Source organism: Clytia hemisphaerica, unplaced genomic scaffold (assembly GCF_902728285.1).
Source record: "Clytia hemisphaerica strain Z4C2 unplaced genomic scaffold, Clytia hemisphaerica genome assembly, whole genome shotgun sequence".
Classification (NCBI taxonomy): domain Eukaryota; kingdom Metazoa; phylum Cnidaria; class Hydrozoa; order Leptothecata; family Clytiidae; genus Clytia; species Clytia hemisphaerica.
The window spans coordinates 1,829,092-1,844,191 of NW_027103286.1; the positions used below are offsets into that span (position 1 = coordinate 1,829,092).

General features: G+C 36.6%; 2 protein-coding genes across 2 annotated transcripts; one reads left to right on the forward strand and one right to left on the reverse strand.

The window, feature by feature from the left end:
• The first annotated feature begins 1,487 nt into the window (after positions 1–1,487).
• Positions 1,488–9,546, forward strand: LOC136806513 (uncharacterized). Its single transcript, XM_067063106.1, has 4 exons — positions 1,488–1,518; positions 2,150–2,240; positions 5,145–6,535; positions 7,368–9,546. The coding sequence occupies exons 1-4, from the start codon at positions 1,491–1,493 to the stop codon at positions 8,999–9,001; spliced, it is 3,144 nt and encodes a 1,047-aa protein (XP_066919207.1). The 5' UTR covers positions 1,488–1,490; the 3' UTR covers positions 9,002–9,546.
• An 867-nt stretch (positions 9,547–10,413) lies between these two features.
• On the reverse strand, positions 10,414–13,891 carry LOC136806524 (gamma-glutamyl hydrolase A-like). The gene is made up of 4 exons (XM_067063116.1): positions 13,705–13,891; positions 13,085–13,319; positions 11,281–11,758; positions 10,414–10,984 (listed from the first exon to the last, which is right to left on the reverse strand). Exons 1-4 carry the CDS (start codon positions 13,797–13,799, stop codon positions 10,668–10,670), a joined length of 1,125 nt encoding a protein of 374 aa, XP_066919217.1. The 5' UTR covers positions 13,800–13,891; the 3' UTR covers positions 10,414–10,667.
• Between the last annotated feature and the right edge of the window lie 1,209 nt (positions 13,892–15,100).

Sequence of the window (15,100 nt, forward strand, 5' to 3'; positions counted from 1 at the left end):
CTCGGCCAAAATTCGGAATTAGTAAAGATAAATCCAAATTTTTTGGTCTTTTTTATGAAAGTCTATGATTTCAAAGAAACTATTTTGGGCGGAATATTTACTCTTGTTTGTACGGCAAGACAGAAATTGTCGGGATGGTGGAATCGAACCCTTTTCAGAGGTAATCGAAATATACCTTCGTAAGTGCTAATGAATTTTATCCCTCTTCGATCAAAATTGGTTGAAGTGACACGAAAGTGTTTTTGCAATTCAGGATGTTGTTCAAACGTCTCGTACAAAACACTATTGAGGTGGGCGTTAAAGGTAAAACGTAAACATGTTTAATGCTCAATAAGTATTTAACCCTTTTCGTACTAGCAGAGATTTAGGGAAAGAGGATAGGTTTTCTCATTGTTGGCCATTGAATTCGGCGCCGTCTGAAGTCGCTAGGCTAGCCAACAACTTGGCCAAGAAGGTGCAGTGAAAAAAAAATGGCGTTATGTGCAGTATCATAAGATTTCAAGCAAAACTGCCCGAATTCACTCCTTTGGAGGGCCTCCTACTAAAATAAACAAGAAAGCCTAAGCGGCGTTAAGGACCATCAGTTTTGTTGGTAGTGTTAATGACTTTTTCCGTTGCAGAGTCACCATACACATACAACTTAATATACAGGAGTGAATTATTATAATTACCAATTATATGTCGTTATGACGTTTCAAGTTGTGAGAAAAATGCAAAAGATGTGACTTTTTGGCAAATTAAAAAAAAAATTGAATCGACCGTTCGTCAAAATCAGTTCTCACCAAAAAAAGTTCCCTTAAGGTACTAGTTTCATTAAAACCTATCCCTGCTCTGACTGCCACAAGTGTGCAATTAGTAGATACTGGACAAGAAAATTGGATTGCGATCGCACAACAAATGGCCAAACTGAGGAATTTTCGAAACTACATTTTCGAAATCATTTTTTCTTAGGAATTCATATTAAAGGTTTCATTTTTACATAAGTGTTTCCGTTTCATATCAGACACATATTTCATATCAGGACATTGTCTTGCTATTGTTATATCATGCTGATGTAAGCAAAAAAAATGTTTTTCTTTTCCTTTTTCTGACCAATCTTGGTCCACATCCGTGTCATATCAATGTGGAAAAGCTTGTGAATTAAAAATGATGAGTAAGCAAACGATACCACTCTTATTTAAAAACAAAACCTTTAAACTAACGCCTTTTTTAGGGAGTTTCTAAACATCGACCAGAAATGGCGACCACGACCCGCGACCACGACCGGCGACCAGATAATTTTGGCTTATCGAGTTTACCTACTCTCTCCACCGTAGAGACTTTATGTAGATCAATTTCTTTTTTTTATTTTCTTTCAATTAGGTGATGAATGAGTCTTTTGTAATGAAGTCACCAGTCTTCTAAAAATGTGCAGCACGTGCGCACTCACGCGTTTTAATTTTTTTTATTTTGCAAAACATTACATATGAACATTATGAAGTGAAAAGACGATGGATGAACATTTTAGCATTGGTAGTGGTAAGTGAAGATTTTTTCAATTGTTATTCCAAAAATCAGAGTTCTTTCTATAAGAATAGTCTCTCCGAAATCTTCGGCCCTTATTCCTGGCCTTTTCCGGATTCTTCCCTGGTGGCTATAAAACCTCATACTTGCAACCGTTAAAATAAGAGCCCCTTATTTTGCTCTAAATATCCTGAATTTAGTTATAATTTAGTCTATTACTAAGCATCTGAAACTATCTATGATAGACATGATATAAGTTTGAGGAATTAGCTTCATTTTCTTTTTCTGAAAATATGGAGGGTTGATATATATTTGCTGATTTTGTGTTAAGGTGCCGAATAAATGGGTCCCCTCCACTTAATCTGTTTTTAAAAAAAAATTTGGTACCAGGCTCTTGTTCTCATTCTTTAGTATTCAAAAGTCGATAAAAACCAATACTGGACTGGAGACGAACTTGGGTTTATGGAAGCTTAAAACTGACTGACGTCAGTAAAAACCGACATGCTACTAACATAAAAAATGGGACCGTATAAACTAGTACTCAACCCCCTTTTTACGAGGTTCAGGCTATTCAAGAGTATTAGTATTTAGTATTTGCCTTGAATTTGAAATAATATCATTCCATATAATATTTATTCCATCTTAGATATCAGCGATATCATTGGTACTGATGATTCCGGAGAAAGTGATGGTTATGAAAGTGAATCGATATGTTCAAATCATTCAACTCGTAAAACGTATGTAAATTTTCTGGTAATTGCTTTCTAATTATGTAAAACATAAGGGGGGTACTAGGGTTTGATGAGAAATATGTGCGGACGAAAACCGACCCTTAGTCCCTAGAGAGACTGATTTTTGCTGAAAAGGTGACCCTTTGAGAGACTTCTTTAAAAAATTTTCTTCGATTTTTTAACATTTTTTTCACTTAAAATAAAAAAAATCTCCTAAAATCGTGATTTTCCGACCCTTAGAGAGACTTAGAAGGGTGAAGAAACCGACCCTTACGCACCTACCCAGCACCCATTTTTGCCTAAGTATCCTCAACTCGAAATTTCCATAACACGGAAATGGTGTTCGACCAACCTTGAATGTTGTTTGATCGACTCGACTTTGATTGTTATTCGATTGACTTGATCGTTGCTCGACCACCTAGATTGATGTTGAATCAATTTTGATCGATGTTTTTTTCTGCTAACTGCTTGCAGGGCTTTTGATTTTGGAGAGGGACAATTTGAGCACTTTCAGTAAACCTGAGTGAGCTTCAATTGAATAAGTCAATGTAATCGAATCGAATCTAAACTAATCCAATCAATACGAAAAGTGTAATTTCTATCGAAGTTGGATTGATTCGGTCAATCTAATACTAATAGTTCGATTGGTTTCGATTGTAGTTCGATTGATATTCGATTAACCTCAATTCAATGCTGTTTGATCAGTTATTGTTTGAATGATATTCGAATCGTTTTTTTTTTGGGGGGGGGGCTATGTGGTAGATTTCTGCCTCAAAAAAATTTACAGTAGGAAATTCGAATTGAGCGTTGTCCTCACTTACTAAAATTAAAACAACTCACTTACTAAAATTAGAACAGCCTAAGAAAGTATGGCTGCACATTTGACTATCGTTCGATTTTTTTTCAGCCTAAACATTCAAAACTAAGGCTAGACAGGAGACCCGTCGTGTGTTTTTTATAATTTGATGTACACAAGACGGGTTCGAGCTGTGAGTCCAATATTGGACTCACATTTTTTACAGTGGGAAATTCGAATTTAGGGCTGTCCTCACTTACTAAAATAAAAACCAAATTTCGAAAGTTGCGCTTTCTCTAAGAAAGTGTGACCAGTAAAAGAATAACAAAATTTGATTGGCTATGTTTTCAACCGTTATTAGGATCTGAGCAATTCAAACTCCCAGCCCGTACCATGCTATATATTTCGCCATCAGTTTATCAAAGAAGAAATCATAGCATGGATTCCCAGGCTAAACTAAGGCGTGCCAAAGCGGAAATAAATACTATCTTTTTAAAATGACGCTTTCTTTGTAACGTTTATTTATTTATGTATTCGTCCCCCATGAGAGGGGGGACTCGCATATCAGCCAACACCAGGGTATTCTCTGACGTCCCATCATAACGTAAATAGAGCCTGGGATACACAGGGACGAGGTTGTACCCTGGGTACCAGAGGTCAAGTTTTCTTCAGAGACGATACGACACTGAACGTAGAGATTTCTTTGAATAATGGAGGCAGCATTCATTGAACATACAAAAACATCCGAGCATAATAAATATCCTTCTTGGAATACTATCATTTTGAAAAAGACGAAAAAAGATAGTATCATTTTATAACAAAGATAGTATCGTTTTGAAAAAAATAGTGTCGTTTCAAAAAAGATAGTATCATTTCAATAAAGATAGTATCGCTTTGAAAAAGATAGTGTCGGTTTAACAAAGATAGTATCTTTTTGAGAAAAAGTTAGCGTCCTCGTTTTAACAAAGATAGTATTTATTTCCGCTTTGGCGTGCCCAACCTTGCCCCCGTGTATTCCAGGCTTTATTTACGTTACTGATCACTGACCTTTATATAACCCTGGACCAAGTAAAATCTGCCATCTTTGATTGGAGTTTTTTTAGAATTGGTACCCAAGGAGAAGCCATTGCAATGCTAAAAATTAACGTCTAACGCCGCTACATCATCAAAAGAATTTGGGAAAAATTAAACCTAGCGCTCTCGATGCATTTACACCGCTATCGAGTAGTGCCGACATTAGGGTACCAATTTTCAAAAAACTCCGATCAAAGATTTTGCTTGGCTGGGATTGAGAAGCTTTGTCCAGGGTATATATAGGTCAGTGTTACTGATAGACGCCAGAGAATACCTATGGTGTTGGCTGATGCGAGTTCCCCCTCTCAGAGCAGGAACTTCTTAAAACAATACGTCATAAAAAATTCTGACGTTACAAAGTTACACTGCAATGCAACAGCTTCAAAAACGAAGAACGTATGAAATATGACGTTTTGTTTTTGGATTACGTAATCTTACGCGTTCGAAAACCAGCCAATGCCAGGGTATTATCTAGCGCTATCAGTAAGCAATAAGAAAGCTGATAATACACAGGGAACGAGGTTGTGGCGTGCCATACGAAACTGCGTTGCTTTTTGCTTGAAAACAAAAGCGAAAGCAACCGGGTTTTAATGTTTATGTTTATGATTGGCTTTTGATTTTGGTGCGATTGTTTTGCTTCAGCCAATCAGAAACTCAAAAACTCCTTTAGTATTCATCCCATATCTGGATGAAAAAGATCAAAGCGGTGCGTAACCTGGGCAGATTCTCTTACGGAGCCTTGACCTTTAGAGTGAATACGTGTCATGTGCGGCGTATCAGAATCTGCTCGGAAATTAATAAAACATATCTCCAGAACCCGAAATTTCCATAACTCGAAAAAATTTACATTACCAGTGGGATTTCTAGTCTAAACCGCAGACCTCTACAAGACAGCAGGTAGTATAGATAAGGAGCACAAATCCGTTAGTGGGTTACAGCAACAGCTTATGAGTTTACGAGTCATGAAGGTTCTACTGTATCTTTACTCTCAAAAGAGTTCTGGCATATTATGTGACTCTTATTATCAAACTATTTTACAGGTCGACACCGGCGACAAAAGTGGAAGAGTATGAAACGGATACAATCAAGTCTACGCACGAATCGAAAAATGCAGTTTCAGTAACTGGAATCAAAGATGACCCGTCATCTCTCATTGAGTTGTACAGAAAAGTAGTTTCTGGTGATATTGAAGAACAGCATATCAATAAACACATTCCATGGCATGTCGACCAATCAGCTACGTTCATTGTTGACCTCGAGGGTGTCAAAGACCGAAGAGACGCCCTTGTTGATGCTTGGCACTGGAAGGATTCGAAAACCTATCGTAGCTACTCACTATCAATCGAAGATCCTTTCAGCCCTACAATGCAAAATGAAATCGAAGACAAATTTATTTGTTTCACGAAACGCTCTTGGACATGTAAGACTTTTCCTTCTTTGAAGAAAGTTATCGCATGCTTCTACAAACCTGGTTTGAGTTTCGCAACACCAGCAAACCCACTTCAAAACGCCAACAGATACATCATTATCCAATACAACTACAAAACAGCATCAGCATCAGCGGAACCAAGTCAAAAAGTCAGAGTGTATCCGAGTGTGAAATCAAAAGTCAAAGAAAAGTTATCCAGTGGGAAAGGTCCGAAAAAAGCCGTTTATGAAGTACAAAAGGAAGTGGGTGGAATCGAAAATATGTCCAACGCCAGTGAAGTACCAGTTTTGAAAACAGCATATAACCAATCGTTTGGACTGCGACAAGAGAAGAGACATCAATCACATGGTAAATTGAGAGATCCACTCCTCCAATTGATCGAAAAGCAGCACGAAGATGGAAAGTTAAACCATCCAGTAATCAGGCGTGTTATGACAGATGAAATTTCATTCACTGTAACATTATTCAATAAAAGAATTGTGAACAACATTGCCAACTTTTGCTGCACGACAGATGAAAACTTTAAGTCACCACTGAGACAAGATTTTACTTTCGAATTATTCGAAAATCCTCCATGCTATGCACTTGTTCAATCATTCAGTAACACTTCTCTGATCACGAAACGTCACAAGAAGAGCCCGGAGCTTCTTGGTCCAGTCCAGATAACACACTTTAAGAACGAAAAGGTGGTAAAGCTTTTATTTGATACGCTCCTCTCAGAATGTCCGGGACTTGCCCTACATGTAAAAGTTATCGGCGCTGACGGAGAAAAAAGCATAACCAACCAGGCGTTACAAGCCTTCCCAAGTTCACTGTTGCTCATCTGTAGACGCCACATCGAGACAAATATCCAAGAGCAAATCAAGGGATTGAGCGCCATTAAGAAGGATCAAATTATGACGGACATATTTGGTTCCTCGTTCCAATCTGGCCTTATTGATGCAACAAGTTTCAATGAATATGATGAAGCACTCAAGTCCATGATGAAAAAATGGACTTCAGGTAAGAACTTGAATCTAGTCCCGTGAAAGTGTTTAGTTTGGTAGCCAGGAATGTGAGCCCTCTCATTTGGTCTCCTAACTGGTTTGCTTCTATTGTCCAAGTACCTAATTCAAAACTCCGGGTACTCTATTTAAAAGGCTGTCATTCCTGTCAATGTTTACAATCCTACAATCCTTCAAGAAATACTTGAGACAAATGGGAAATTCCCCAGGAAGTTTTGAAACCACAATCGATTTGTAAGTGCTCTAAAGTAGGTTCGAAGGGTAGAGTTTTAACTCTGAGTTTTAACGCTAGACTTAAGACTGAGGATGAGGATCCAAAAGTTCAAAAATGGTCCAGTAAGGCTCCGAATATAGCCTGGAAGTCTGCCTACCCGTCTCAAATTGAAATATTCGATTAAATTAAAGAGATAGCCCAAAATCGGCTTTTTCGCTCGAACTTTAAATCTCGAAAAACGTCAAAATAACCGGAATTCTCAATATATTTCTTGAAAGATTGTAGATGCTTCTCAGCATGCTTCTCAGCATGCTTCTCAGCATGCTTCAATAAATCTTGTAGATTGAATTACTTTTTAAACCAGTCGGATTTACATTTGGAGACTTGACCTCTCTAACAATCAATGATGGGAAATGGGGATTTAATTTTACTAATTTTGCCGAAAATCACCAAATTATATCAATCCACTTCAGGTAGTAATCCATTAAGTTGTTTTTTTAATAGCCTACCAACTTTTTCAAATCTCGGAAATCTGATTATTCCATGCCTTTCGATTTCAAACCATGTCATGCTCAAACTTTTCAGTCCCTAGTTAATTTTGTAATTTCCTATTCAGATCCTGATTTGAAAGCCTTCGTTACATACTTCAACTCGTTCAAAAAGGATGTCGTCAGATATCACTCAACAACCGCTGCCGTTCGAAATGCAGCACTGTGTGATGAGAAAAACCATTTCTACAACAATCGAACCGAATCAAAGAACAGACTGCTAAAGGAATGGCAGTCATTTAACAAGGTGGACTTTTCAGAATTCGCGAAAGTGTACGAATCAATCATCGACGCAGAAGAATCCGAAATCTTGGAGGCATTCCTAGGATTGAAGAGCCGATTTGACGTTAGAGAAGAGTTTAAACACCACATGATGCCATTCTCAAAGTACAGCCAGCTTACTCAACCCGAAAAAGATCGCTACAAAGAACGTATCCTCAACATCATCGTAGACCCAGAAGTCTACCAGTCCGTCATGCAATTTAAAGTAGGCGAACATGTGGTCAGCAGAGCTCGAAAACAAGCAGATGAAATTGAGGCAGCCCATGACATCATTGAGATTATCGACGAGGGTGATGCACCAATGCCGGGCGATATCGTTCATCAGGACGACAACACATGGCTCCGACTCCACGAGGCCATGCCCAATGAATCACACGAAAATATCCTTGGGTCAATGTCAAAAGCTGTTATGCTGAACGAAAACCAATCGATTATGAAAGGATATGCTTCTGGAACTTACTTCGTGAAGTCAACTCAGCATCCAGATGTCCCCCATGTCATAAAAACCGCACCTAACGGGAAATTCATCTGCGACAACAGTTGTCAAAGGTTCACTACACGAGGTTATTGTGGTCATTGTCTAGCCGTGGCGCTTAAAGAAAATCAGATGGAGAAATACGTTTCGTTCTTGAAACGTATGAAAAGCGGAACAACATTGACCAAAGCAGCTTCCTCAAACATCAATAAAAAGGTGACCGGAAAAAAAGTGCCTACGCGAAAGCGCCAACGAGAAAACCACCCTAGCCCAGTTAAGATATCCTTGACCGCTGCCATTCGTACGCCGACTCTGCAACCGTTTCAACCCAATTTTCCTTCATACCAGCAAATCGCACCTTCGCATCAGCCCCATTTTCCTACATGTCAGCAGACTGTACCGTCGTATCAGCCTTCTTTTCCACCATTGCCAACGGTTCAAAATGCTGCTATTCCCGAGATTCAACAACCTCATCCATCTGTGTCGTACATCCCTACACAAAATCAATACAGTTCAGTTGTGCTTCAAACATTGACCCATACCCAACCAGCAATTAACAACACCAATCAATTCGGGAGACCCATAATCCCACCCGGCGGATCTCTTGGACGAAAGCCACGAGTTCCGGTGTCCAAAAATCCCTTCGTTGTTTACCGAACAACCACAAGGCGGGGTAGAAAGTGTAATTTCTGTGGTGGAGATTTAGATGAAACCTTCTCAATTCACCATACGGAGAACTATTGGTTTCCGAATGTAAACGATGATGGAACTAAGTCATGGAGACTAGGCAAAGAGAGTATCAAATATTATCATGCTCGACCGGAGTGTTTTACAAACCATGATGATTTTAATGCAAGAACTCTCGTAACAACTGAAGACTTAACCCAAGATCTGGAATGCTACAATTTTATCAATTATAATTTCAGAACCTATGGTACTTCATAGACGATGTACTTCATAGACGATGCATTTCATAGAGCATACATTTTGATATTTTTTCTCTTCCGTTTTCAATGTCTTCTGTCCTAACTGATTTGGTTTAAGAATAGTCGCTATTTTTCTATTACAGCTTGATGTTCGAGTATGTAGGTCAACATCTGATTATAGATCAGCGATTTATTTTCAAAAATTCACTTAATTCGTCACTATCAAGCACAAGATATTTCACGATTTGAATCGCTACTAGTGCAAAATTAGTGCAAAAAATGTGTGTGTGTGTCTTGATTCCTGCCAAAACTCTGTCCTCATTTATATCTATATGATAATGGTGTCGGTGTCTATAGCCTTTTTCAGAGCTAGTTTTGTTTCGCTCGGGAAATAAAGTGTTTTTTACGACATTAAAATTTATGAAGTGTCCTCTTCGATAAAGCCAATGAAATGGCAAAACGTCGTCTTTGACGAGGTCTGGGGCCGTTAGTTTGTAAATATAGATTTATTTTAGCTATTTTAAATTATCTTCTTCTGTAAGTTTATTTCTTAAAGACCAAGTATTTGAGCTACCGAAACTCCTGATTTCAGTTAATGCCCCTAACATTATTACTAAAAAGATCCCTTTTTCATTTTATGCAAAAATGGGTGCTGAGTGTGCGGACGATAAGGGTCGGTTTTTCACAAGTCTCTCAAAGTGTAATAAATTTTTCGAAAATCGACTCTCCAAAGATGGGTTTTTAATTATTTTTATCTTTCTACTAAGATATCGTCTTCAATCATTTAAGCCTCTAATACTGTAACCCGGGGCTACGCATCCAACTTTCAGGTCCCACCCAAGAGCGTTTCTCCTTATATATTTCGTGTCCCCCAATAATAGGTAATAAACAGAAAGCCAATAATCAAACATTTCAACGGCCATTTTCCCCATTTCTCCTTTGCTTTTATTGAAGTTTCTAGGAGAGTTAAAAAATGTGTCTGGAGTTTATTATAACATCATCATATCTTTACTCTAAAAAGATAAATAATTATGAGTTTGATCAACATTAACCAATCACTCTTATTGCTTTGAAAATCTAAGTAAAAGAAATTAGGAAAACATATTTATCTTTATTGTTAAAAGGTTTTCTTTTTATACTTTGAGGATATAAGGTGGAGAGTGTAGGTAAACTCGATAACCCAAAATTATCTGGTCGCCGGTCGTGGTCGCCGGTCGTGGTCGCCATTTCTGGTCGATGTTTAGAAACTCCCCCTTTTTTAAATTTATTTTTTCATTATTCAAAAGATGTTCAATCAACCGTAAAAACAAGTGATCAAGTCTTCCAAAATTAAGTGGAAAACCCAAAAACTAAAGGCCTGGGACGAGACATGATTTCGAATGGTACTAGGAATTACCATGGTACTAAGAAATGCAGCAAATAGACATAGAGTCTGGTTCAAACCGAAGAGAAAACATGTTTATGCTCAATGGTCTAGAAGAATAAATTCTTGAAAACAATTGAAAACAAAAAAAACAAAAAACATAATAAACAATAAAGAAATTCCTCCGAGTAGATTCTGATACTCCGTGTGGAGTGGCGTGTATTCACCCTATAGGCCATGGCTTTTTTAGAGAATCTGCCCAGGTTGATTTTCATACAGATTTGGGATGAAATTTTCTAAATATGATGCAACTTTTCATTGTCTATCTTTGTAGGGGAATTTTAACTTTCCGATTGACCAGCTTGGGAGAAAACAATGGGAACATATAGATTTGTTCATAAGGAGTCTCTGTTACATTTCCAACGTAAAGTGGAAGAGTGTTGTAAATTAAATGCTTCTCTTCCTCTCGGCGCGTCTTGAATTGGTTCGGATTCTGTCTGGCAAAACCCATGAAAACATTTGAGATATATTGAGCAACAGCGATAGCAAATATTGAATGATCAACAGCCTGTACAGGGTTATGCACAAACAAAGATTTTTCTGGATGCCATTGAAGTCCAAAGATTGGAGCGAATTTGTCTGAAATGGAAATAAAAATGAACTAACTATCTGAGGACTAGAAAACTTTTGATGCATCAAGCTTTCCGAGCAACAAAGACAGAGACTGTGAAAATCTTTAAAACAAAAGTTTGGATGGATTTTATAAAATACTGTGATCATTTTTAACGTGGGGTTTTAATTTCAGAAAAAGATGGATTCTCTAAAATATACACCAGGCATTATTGAAAGGACAAGACACAAAAGGGTCAAAAGGGTGAAACACAAAAATATAAAATACAAACAGAATTTCGCTTTATATAAAAAATTACCAATACCTTCGTATGTGCTAATGAATTTGATCCCTCTTCGATCAAAATTGGTGGAGGTGACACGAAATTGTTTTTGCAATTCAGGATGTTGTTCAAACGTCTCGTACAAAACACTATAAATATGTGCATTGAAAGTTATGGGTTTTTCCTGAACCACTCGTAGTAAATCCTCCGTAGCATGTCCAAAGATTTGCGAATCCCTTGCATCCTTTGTCAATGTAAGAGGAAGAGTGAGATTACTGGAGTCAGAAGGTCTTAAAATTTCTTCTTCACTTCCTAACTGCATGATCATCTGTGAGCCACGACAAATTCCTAGGACAGGATAAGGGATTCCCTTTTTGGCTTGTTTTCTTGAATATTCAACAACTTCTTGAGAAATGATGCTAAAACCAGAATCTGCCAGGTCTCCATCTCCTCCAGGGATAAGAACACCATTAATGCTTTTCAGTAGCTTTCGTAATTTTCTCTTGTTGAACATGAGATCCTACAAAACAAAAGGGAAGACGATAGTATTATGATTGTGTGTGTATTGCTGTAGTTCTAAAAACGTCTTTACATGGGATTCTAAGATTTGAGAAAAACCTGAATTGCATTGCAATATAAAACTTTCGCAAAGTTTTTTTCCAAAATCTTTCCTTATCTTGATTAAGGGCTCTGACCATAGTGAATTTTTCATAATTGCCTTGTTTAAAATGTGTTTTCTGACTGATGTAACCAACAAAACAATGGCATGTTATACATTTTCTGTTAGACAAACTATTCCTGAATCTGAAAATTCAAAAATTGCATTGGAAAAGTTTGATGAAGAAGAAAATGAAGACTTTTTCGAGGAAAAGTATTTCAACTTTGAAGAGCTTAGTTTCGGCGAAGAAAAAACATTTTGAAAACAATTTCGCAGTAGATGGTGTATCTTTTACCGAACAATAAAAATTTTTGCGGAAAATTTTTGTAAATGCTTCTTTGTCTCAAAATTTTCAAAATAGTGGTTTTTCATCAATTTTTCATCTGGATTTTGCTTAAAAAAAACAGTCATAACTTTTGACACATCTTTTTAGAAAAATTTTCCGCAAAATCTAAAATAGTTCAATTCTTTGCGGACAGCTTGAAAAAAGTTCGAAACAAAAAGGTTAATTACCCATTAAAACTTAGCACTTTTTATAAAAGAAGGTGATGCAACATATTATTAACGTCTTTTTAAAGTTCATAACGTCATTTTTGCAATTAAGTTCTTAATTACTCTTAAGGGATTTGATTAAAAAGCAATTTATAAAGGCAATTCTTTGTTAAAAGTGTTAAAGAATCTAAAACATAACTTTTATGTTCAGATACTAAAATCAATTTTCTGACTATGGTCAGAGCCCTTAAAGCAAAATCTATTGTTTTTGATAAATTTTTGAGAGCCTGTTTTTATAACTTTTAGGTTCCAGGTCAGAAATTCAAAGTTATTTCATTTTTCTGTCTTGTATAGCCAATAAATAGAATCTACTTTAATCTTTTTACCGCACTTTTTTTTATCGATTCAATTTTCCGATGGTCCAGCCCGGTTGTAAAACTAACAGACTGAATAATTACACAGATTTCGAAAGTAGAATCTGTCCTTTTGTTGAAAAAATCATCACAAGACGCCAGTAACATTATTTTGAGTTCTTGTCAAAGTTGGTATGAAAAATGCCGTGGCTTCCACCCATCACTGAGATTCTCAAAAGTATTTTGCATTGATTTTCTGGAGTGTCCCGAGTGTCCTATTTGATATTTTAGTTCGGTATTTTCTTGGTAAACCGGTTCTAAGATTTACTGAATAATGAAATACCTCTGTCAATGGGATAGCTTTTCCTCCACCCATTTCAATCAGCTTGACAAATGAACCACCAAAGTATTCTTTAAGATATGCAGTTGGATTTTCAACTAAGAGTTTATCGCCATCCATGGGCATCGGAATTATTCCAATGATCGGGCGATTATTGACAAATTTTTTGTACGTCTCCGTAAAGAAGTTGGTCGGAAATGATGATAGGTTAGGGTAGCCATTTGATTTTTTACTTTCTCTAGAAGTAGAATTAACACAATTTAATGAAAATAGTTAAAATAAAAAGGAAGTTGAGGGCATATATTAGGGGTGGGATGTGAGAGGGCGGGTGACTCTTCGTCGAAATTTTTCTTTTTCGACGGGGGTAAATATACGTTTTTTGGGGATAATTTTGGGTGTCCTGGGGTCGGGTGATGCTTTTCCCGTGGTAAAACAAAGCTCCGTAGGAGGGCAAATCTAGTAATGTCAGGAGGTAAATCACTAAAAATCTTAGACTTGGTCTTGTTTGCTTTACCTTTACTGAGTTAAAACATTCTCTGCCAAATGCTCTAGTCTTTGAAACTAAAGTCTGCTCCGTGTAATTTCTTTCAAACGAGGAAGTTTTGTATAAAACAAATATTTACCTTTTCTTTCGTTTCAAATCTTCACTTTTATTTCCTGGTAACAATGAAATGCACCAAATCAAAAAAATAGCGTAGAAACATGTTTGCCAGTGCATATCCTTGTTCCTTGTTCAGCTCCACAGCTCATGGATACCGTTGCTCATACAAGTAAAACCACAAGTGACAAATATCTAAAAAACGAAATTAAAATGAAAAATTATCAAAATTCAATCAAATGATAATTTTTTTTGGAATAGATAAAGAAACTATTGTATTTTTTTTAACGGTATTTTCTTCCTAATTTTCATTTTAATCTTAGTACATTTTGTATGTAATTATCTATTCAGCCAACCGTTCGCGAACGAACAAACAAAACAGTCTGTTCCAATTTGGTTTAAAAATCGTGCACGATAAGGCAATATATGATAAGGCCAAGTATGGTTATTATTCTCAATATTTACTTTTCTTTTTCATTTCTATATTTTGCATGTAACTAGCGACTCAGCCTACCGTCGATAAACAAAATTCCTGGAGAGTTTCACCTTAAAAGAAATTTTAGCGAAATGAAAGTTTAACAGAATGAAATGGCGAAAATAAGAACATGTTAAGAGCATGTTAAGTTTTTGATGTTCCTATAAAAAAAACGTGTATTTGATGACCATTTTTTGGTAAAAATATCTACACCTGCCAATTTATTGTAATTACAATCGAATTCTGAAAATACTTTTTCCAGCCTTCCGGCAAAAGTAGTGTTTTTAAAAATGGAAAATCATACCAAAAATGCGTTGATTCGATTACTTGAAAATGAAATAACGTGCTGGATTCCGTCGACAAATACAGTAGTGAGATTATTGTAGGGGTAAAAAGAGCAAATAAAGGAAAGAAAAATCAGAAAATTGTAGAATAATGAATAAAAATCACTTACCTCATTTACGCACTCGTTGACATCAAACAAAGTTTATGTTGAGCTTAAAGCTACGTTTAGTATGAGAATCTACAATAACCCTTCAAACCCGAGTGACGTGTATACTCGTTCTAAATTTGTAAATATCCAGAGTCTTAGATTTAAGGCTATAACTTCTGACCATATGATTTAAAATAGAAATACCTTTCCAATGACAACAAAATCATAGTCTAACTCGGGTCTAACTCTCAATTTACAAGCTTTTATGCCAGTTTGAAATTTTGGATTTTAAAAAATCTTGCGTGTTGGAAAGGCTAAGTTTTGAGTACTGTATACCTTATCGGGGAAAATTTTCGTCGGGGAAAAATATTCGTCACTTGGCCAAAATTTCGTCACTTTTCCCCGACGAAGTTTTCCCCGATAAGGTAACTAACTGTCGAAATAGGTTTTTTGAACTTGATCAGGTAATTGCTAGTCTGAATTGCAGACCTCTACAAAACCGTAGGTAGTATC

What these genes read in the sequence shown, in the direction of transcription:
- LOC136806513 (XM_067063106.1), top strand. Translation starts at nt 1,491, where the DNA reads ATGGATGAACATTTTAGCATTGGTAGTG. An exon ending in ACATTTTAGCATTGGTAGTG is followed by an intron (nt 1,519 to 2,149) that starts GTAAGTGAAGAT and finishes ATTCCATCTTAG; the next exon opens with ATATCAGCGATATCATTGGT. An exon ending in AATCATTCAACTCGTAAAAC is followed by an intron (nt 2,241 to 5,144) that starts GTATGTAAATTT and finishes ACTATTTTACAG; the next exon opens with GTCGACACCGGCGACAAAAG.
- LOC136806524 (XM_067063116.1), bottom strand. Translation starts at nt 13,799, where the DNA reads ATGCACTGGCAAACATGTTTCTACGCTATTTTTTTGATTTGGTGCATT. An exon ending in GATTTGAAACGAAAGAAAAG is followed by an intron (nt 13,320 to 13,704) that starts GTAAATATTTGT and finishes TTCTACTTCTAG; the next exon opens with AGAAAGTAAAAAATCAAATG. An exon ending in ATTCATTAGCACATACGAAG is followed by an intron (nt 10,985 to 11,280) that starts GTATTGGTAATT and finishes TTTCCATTTCAG; the next exon opens with ACAAATTCGCTCCAATCTTT.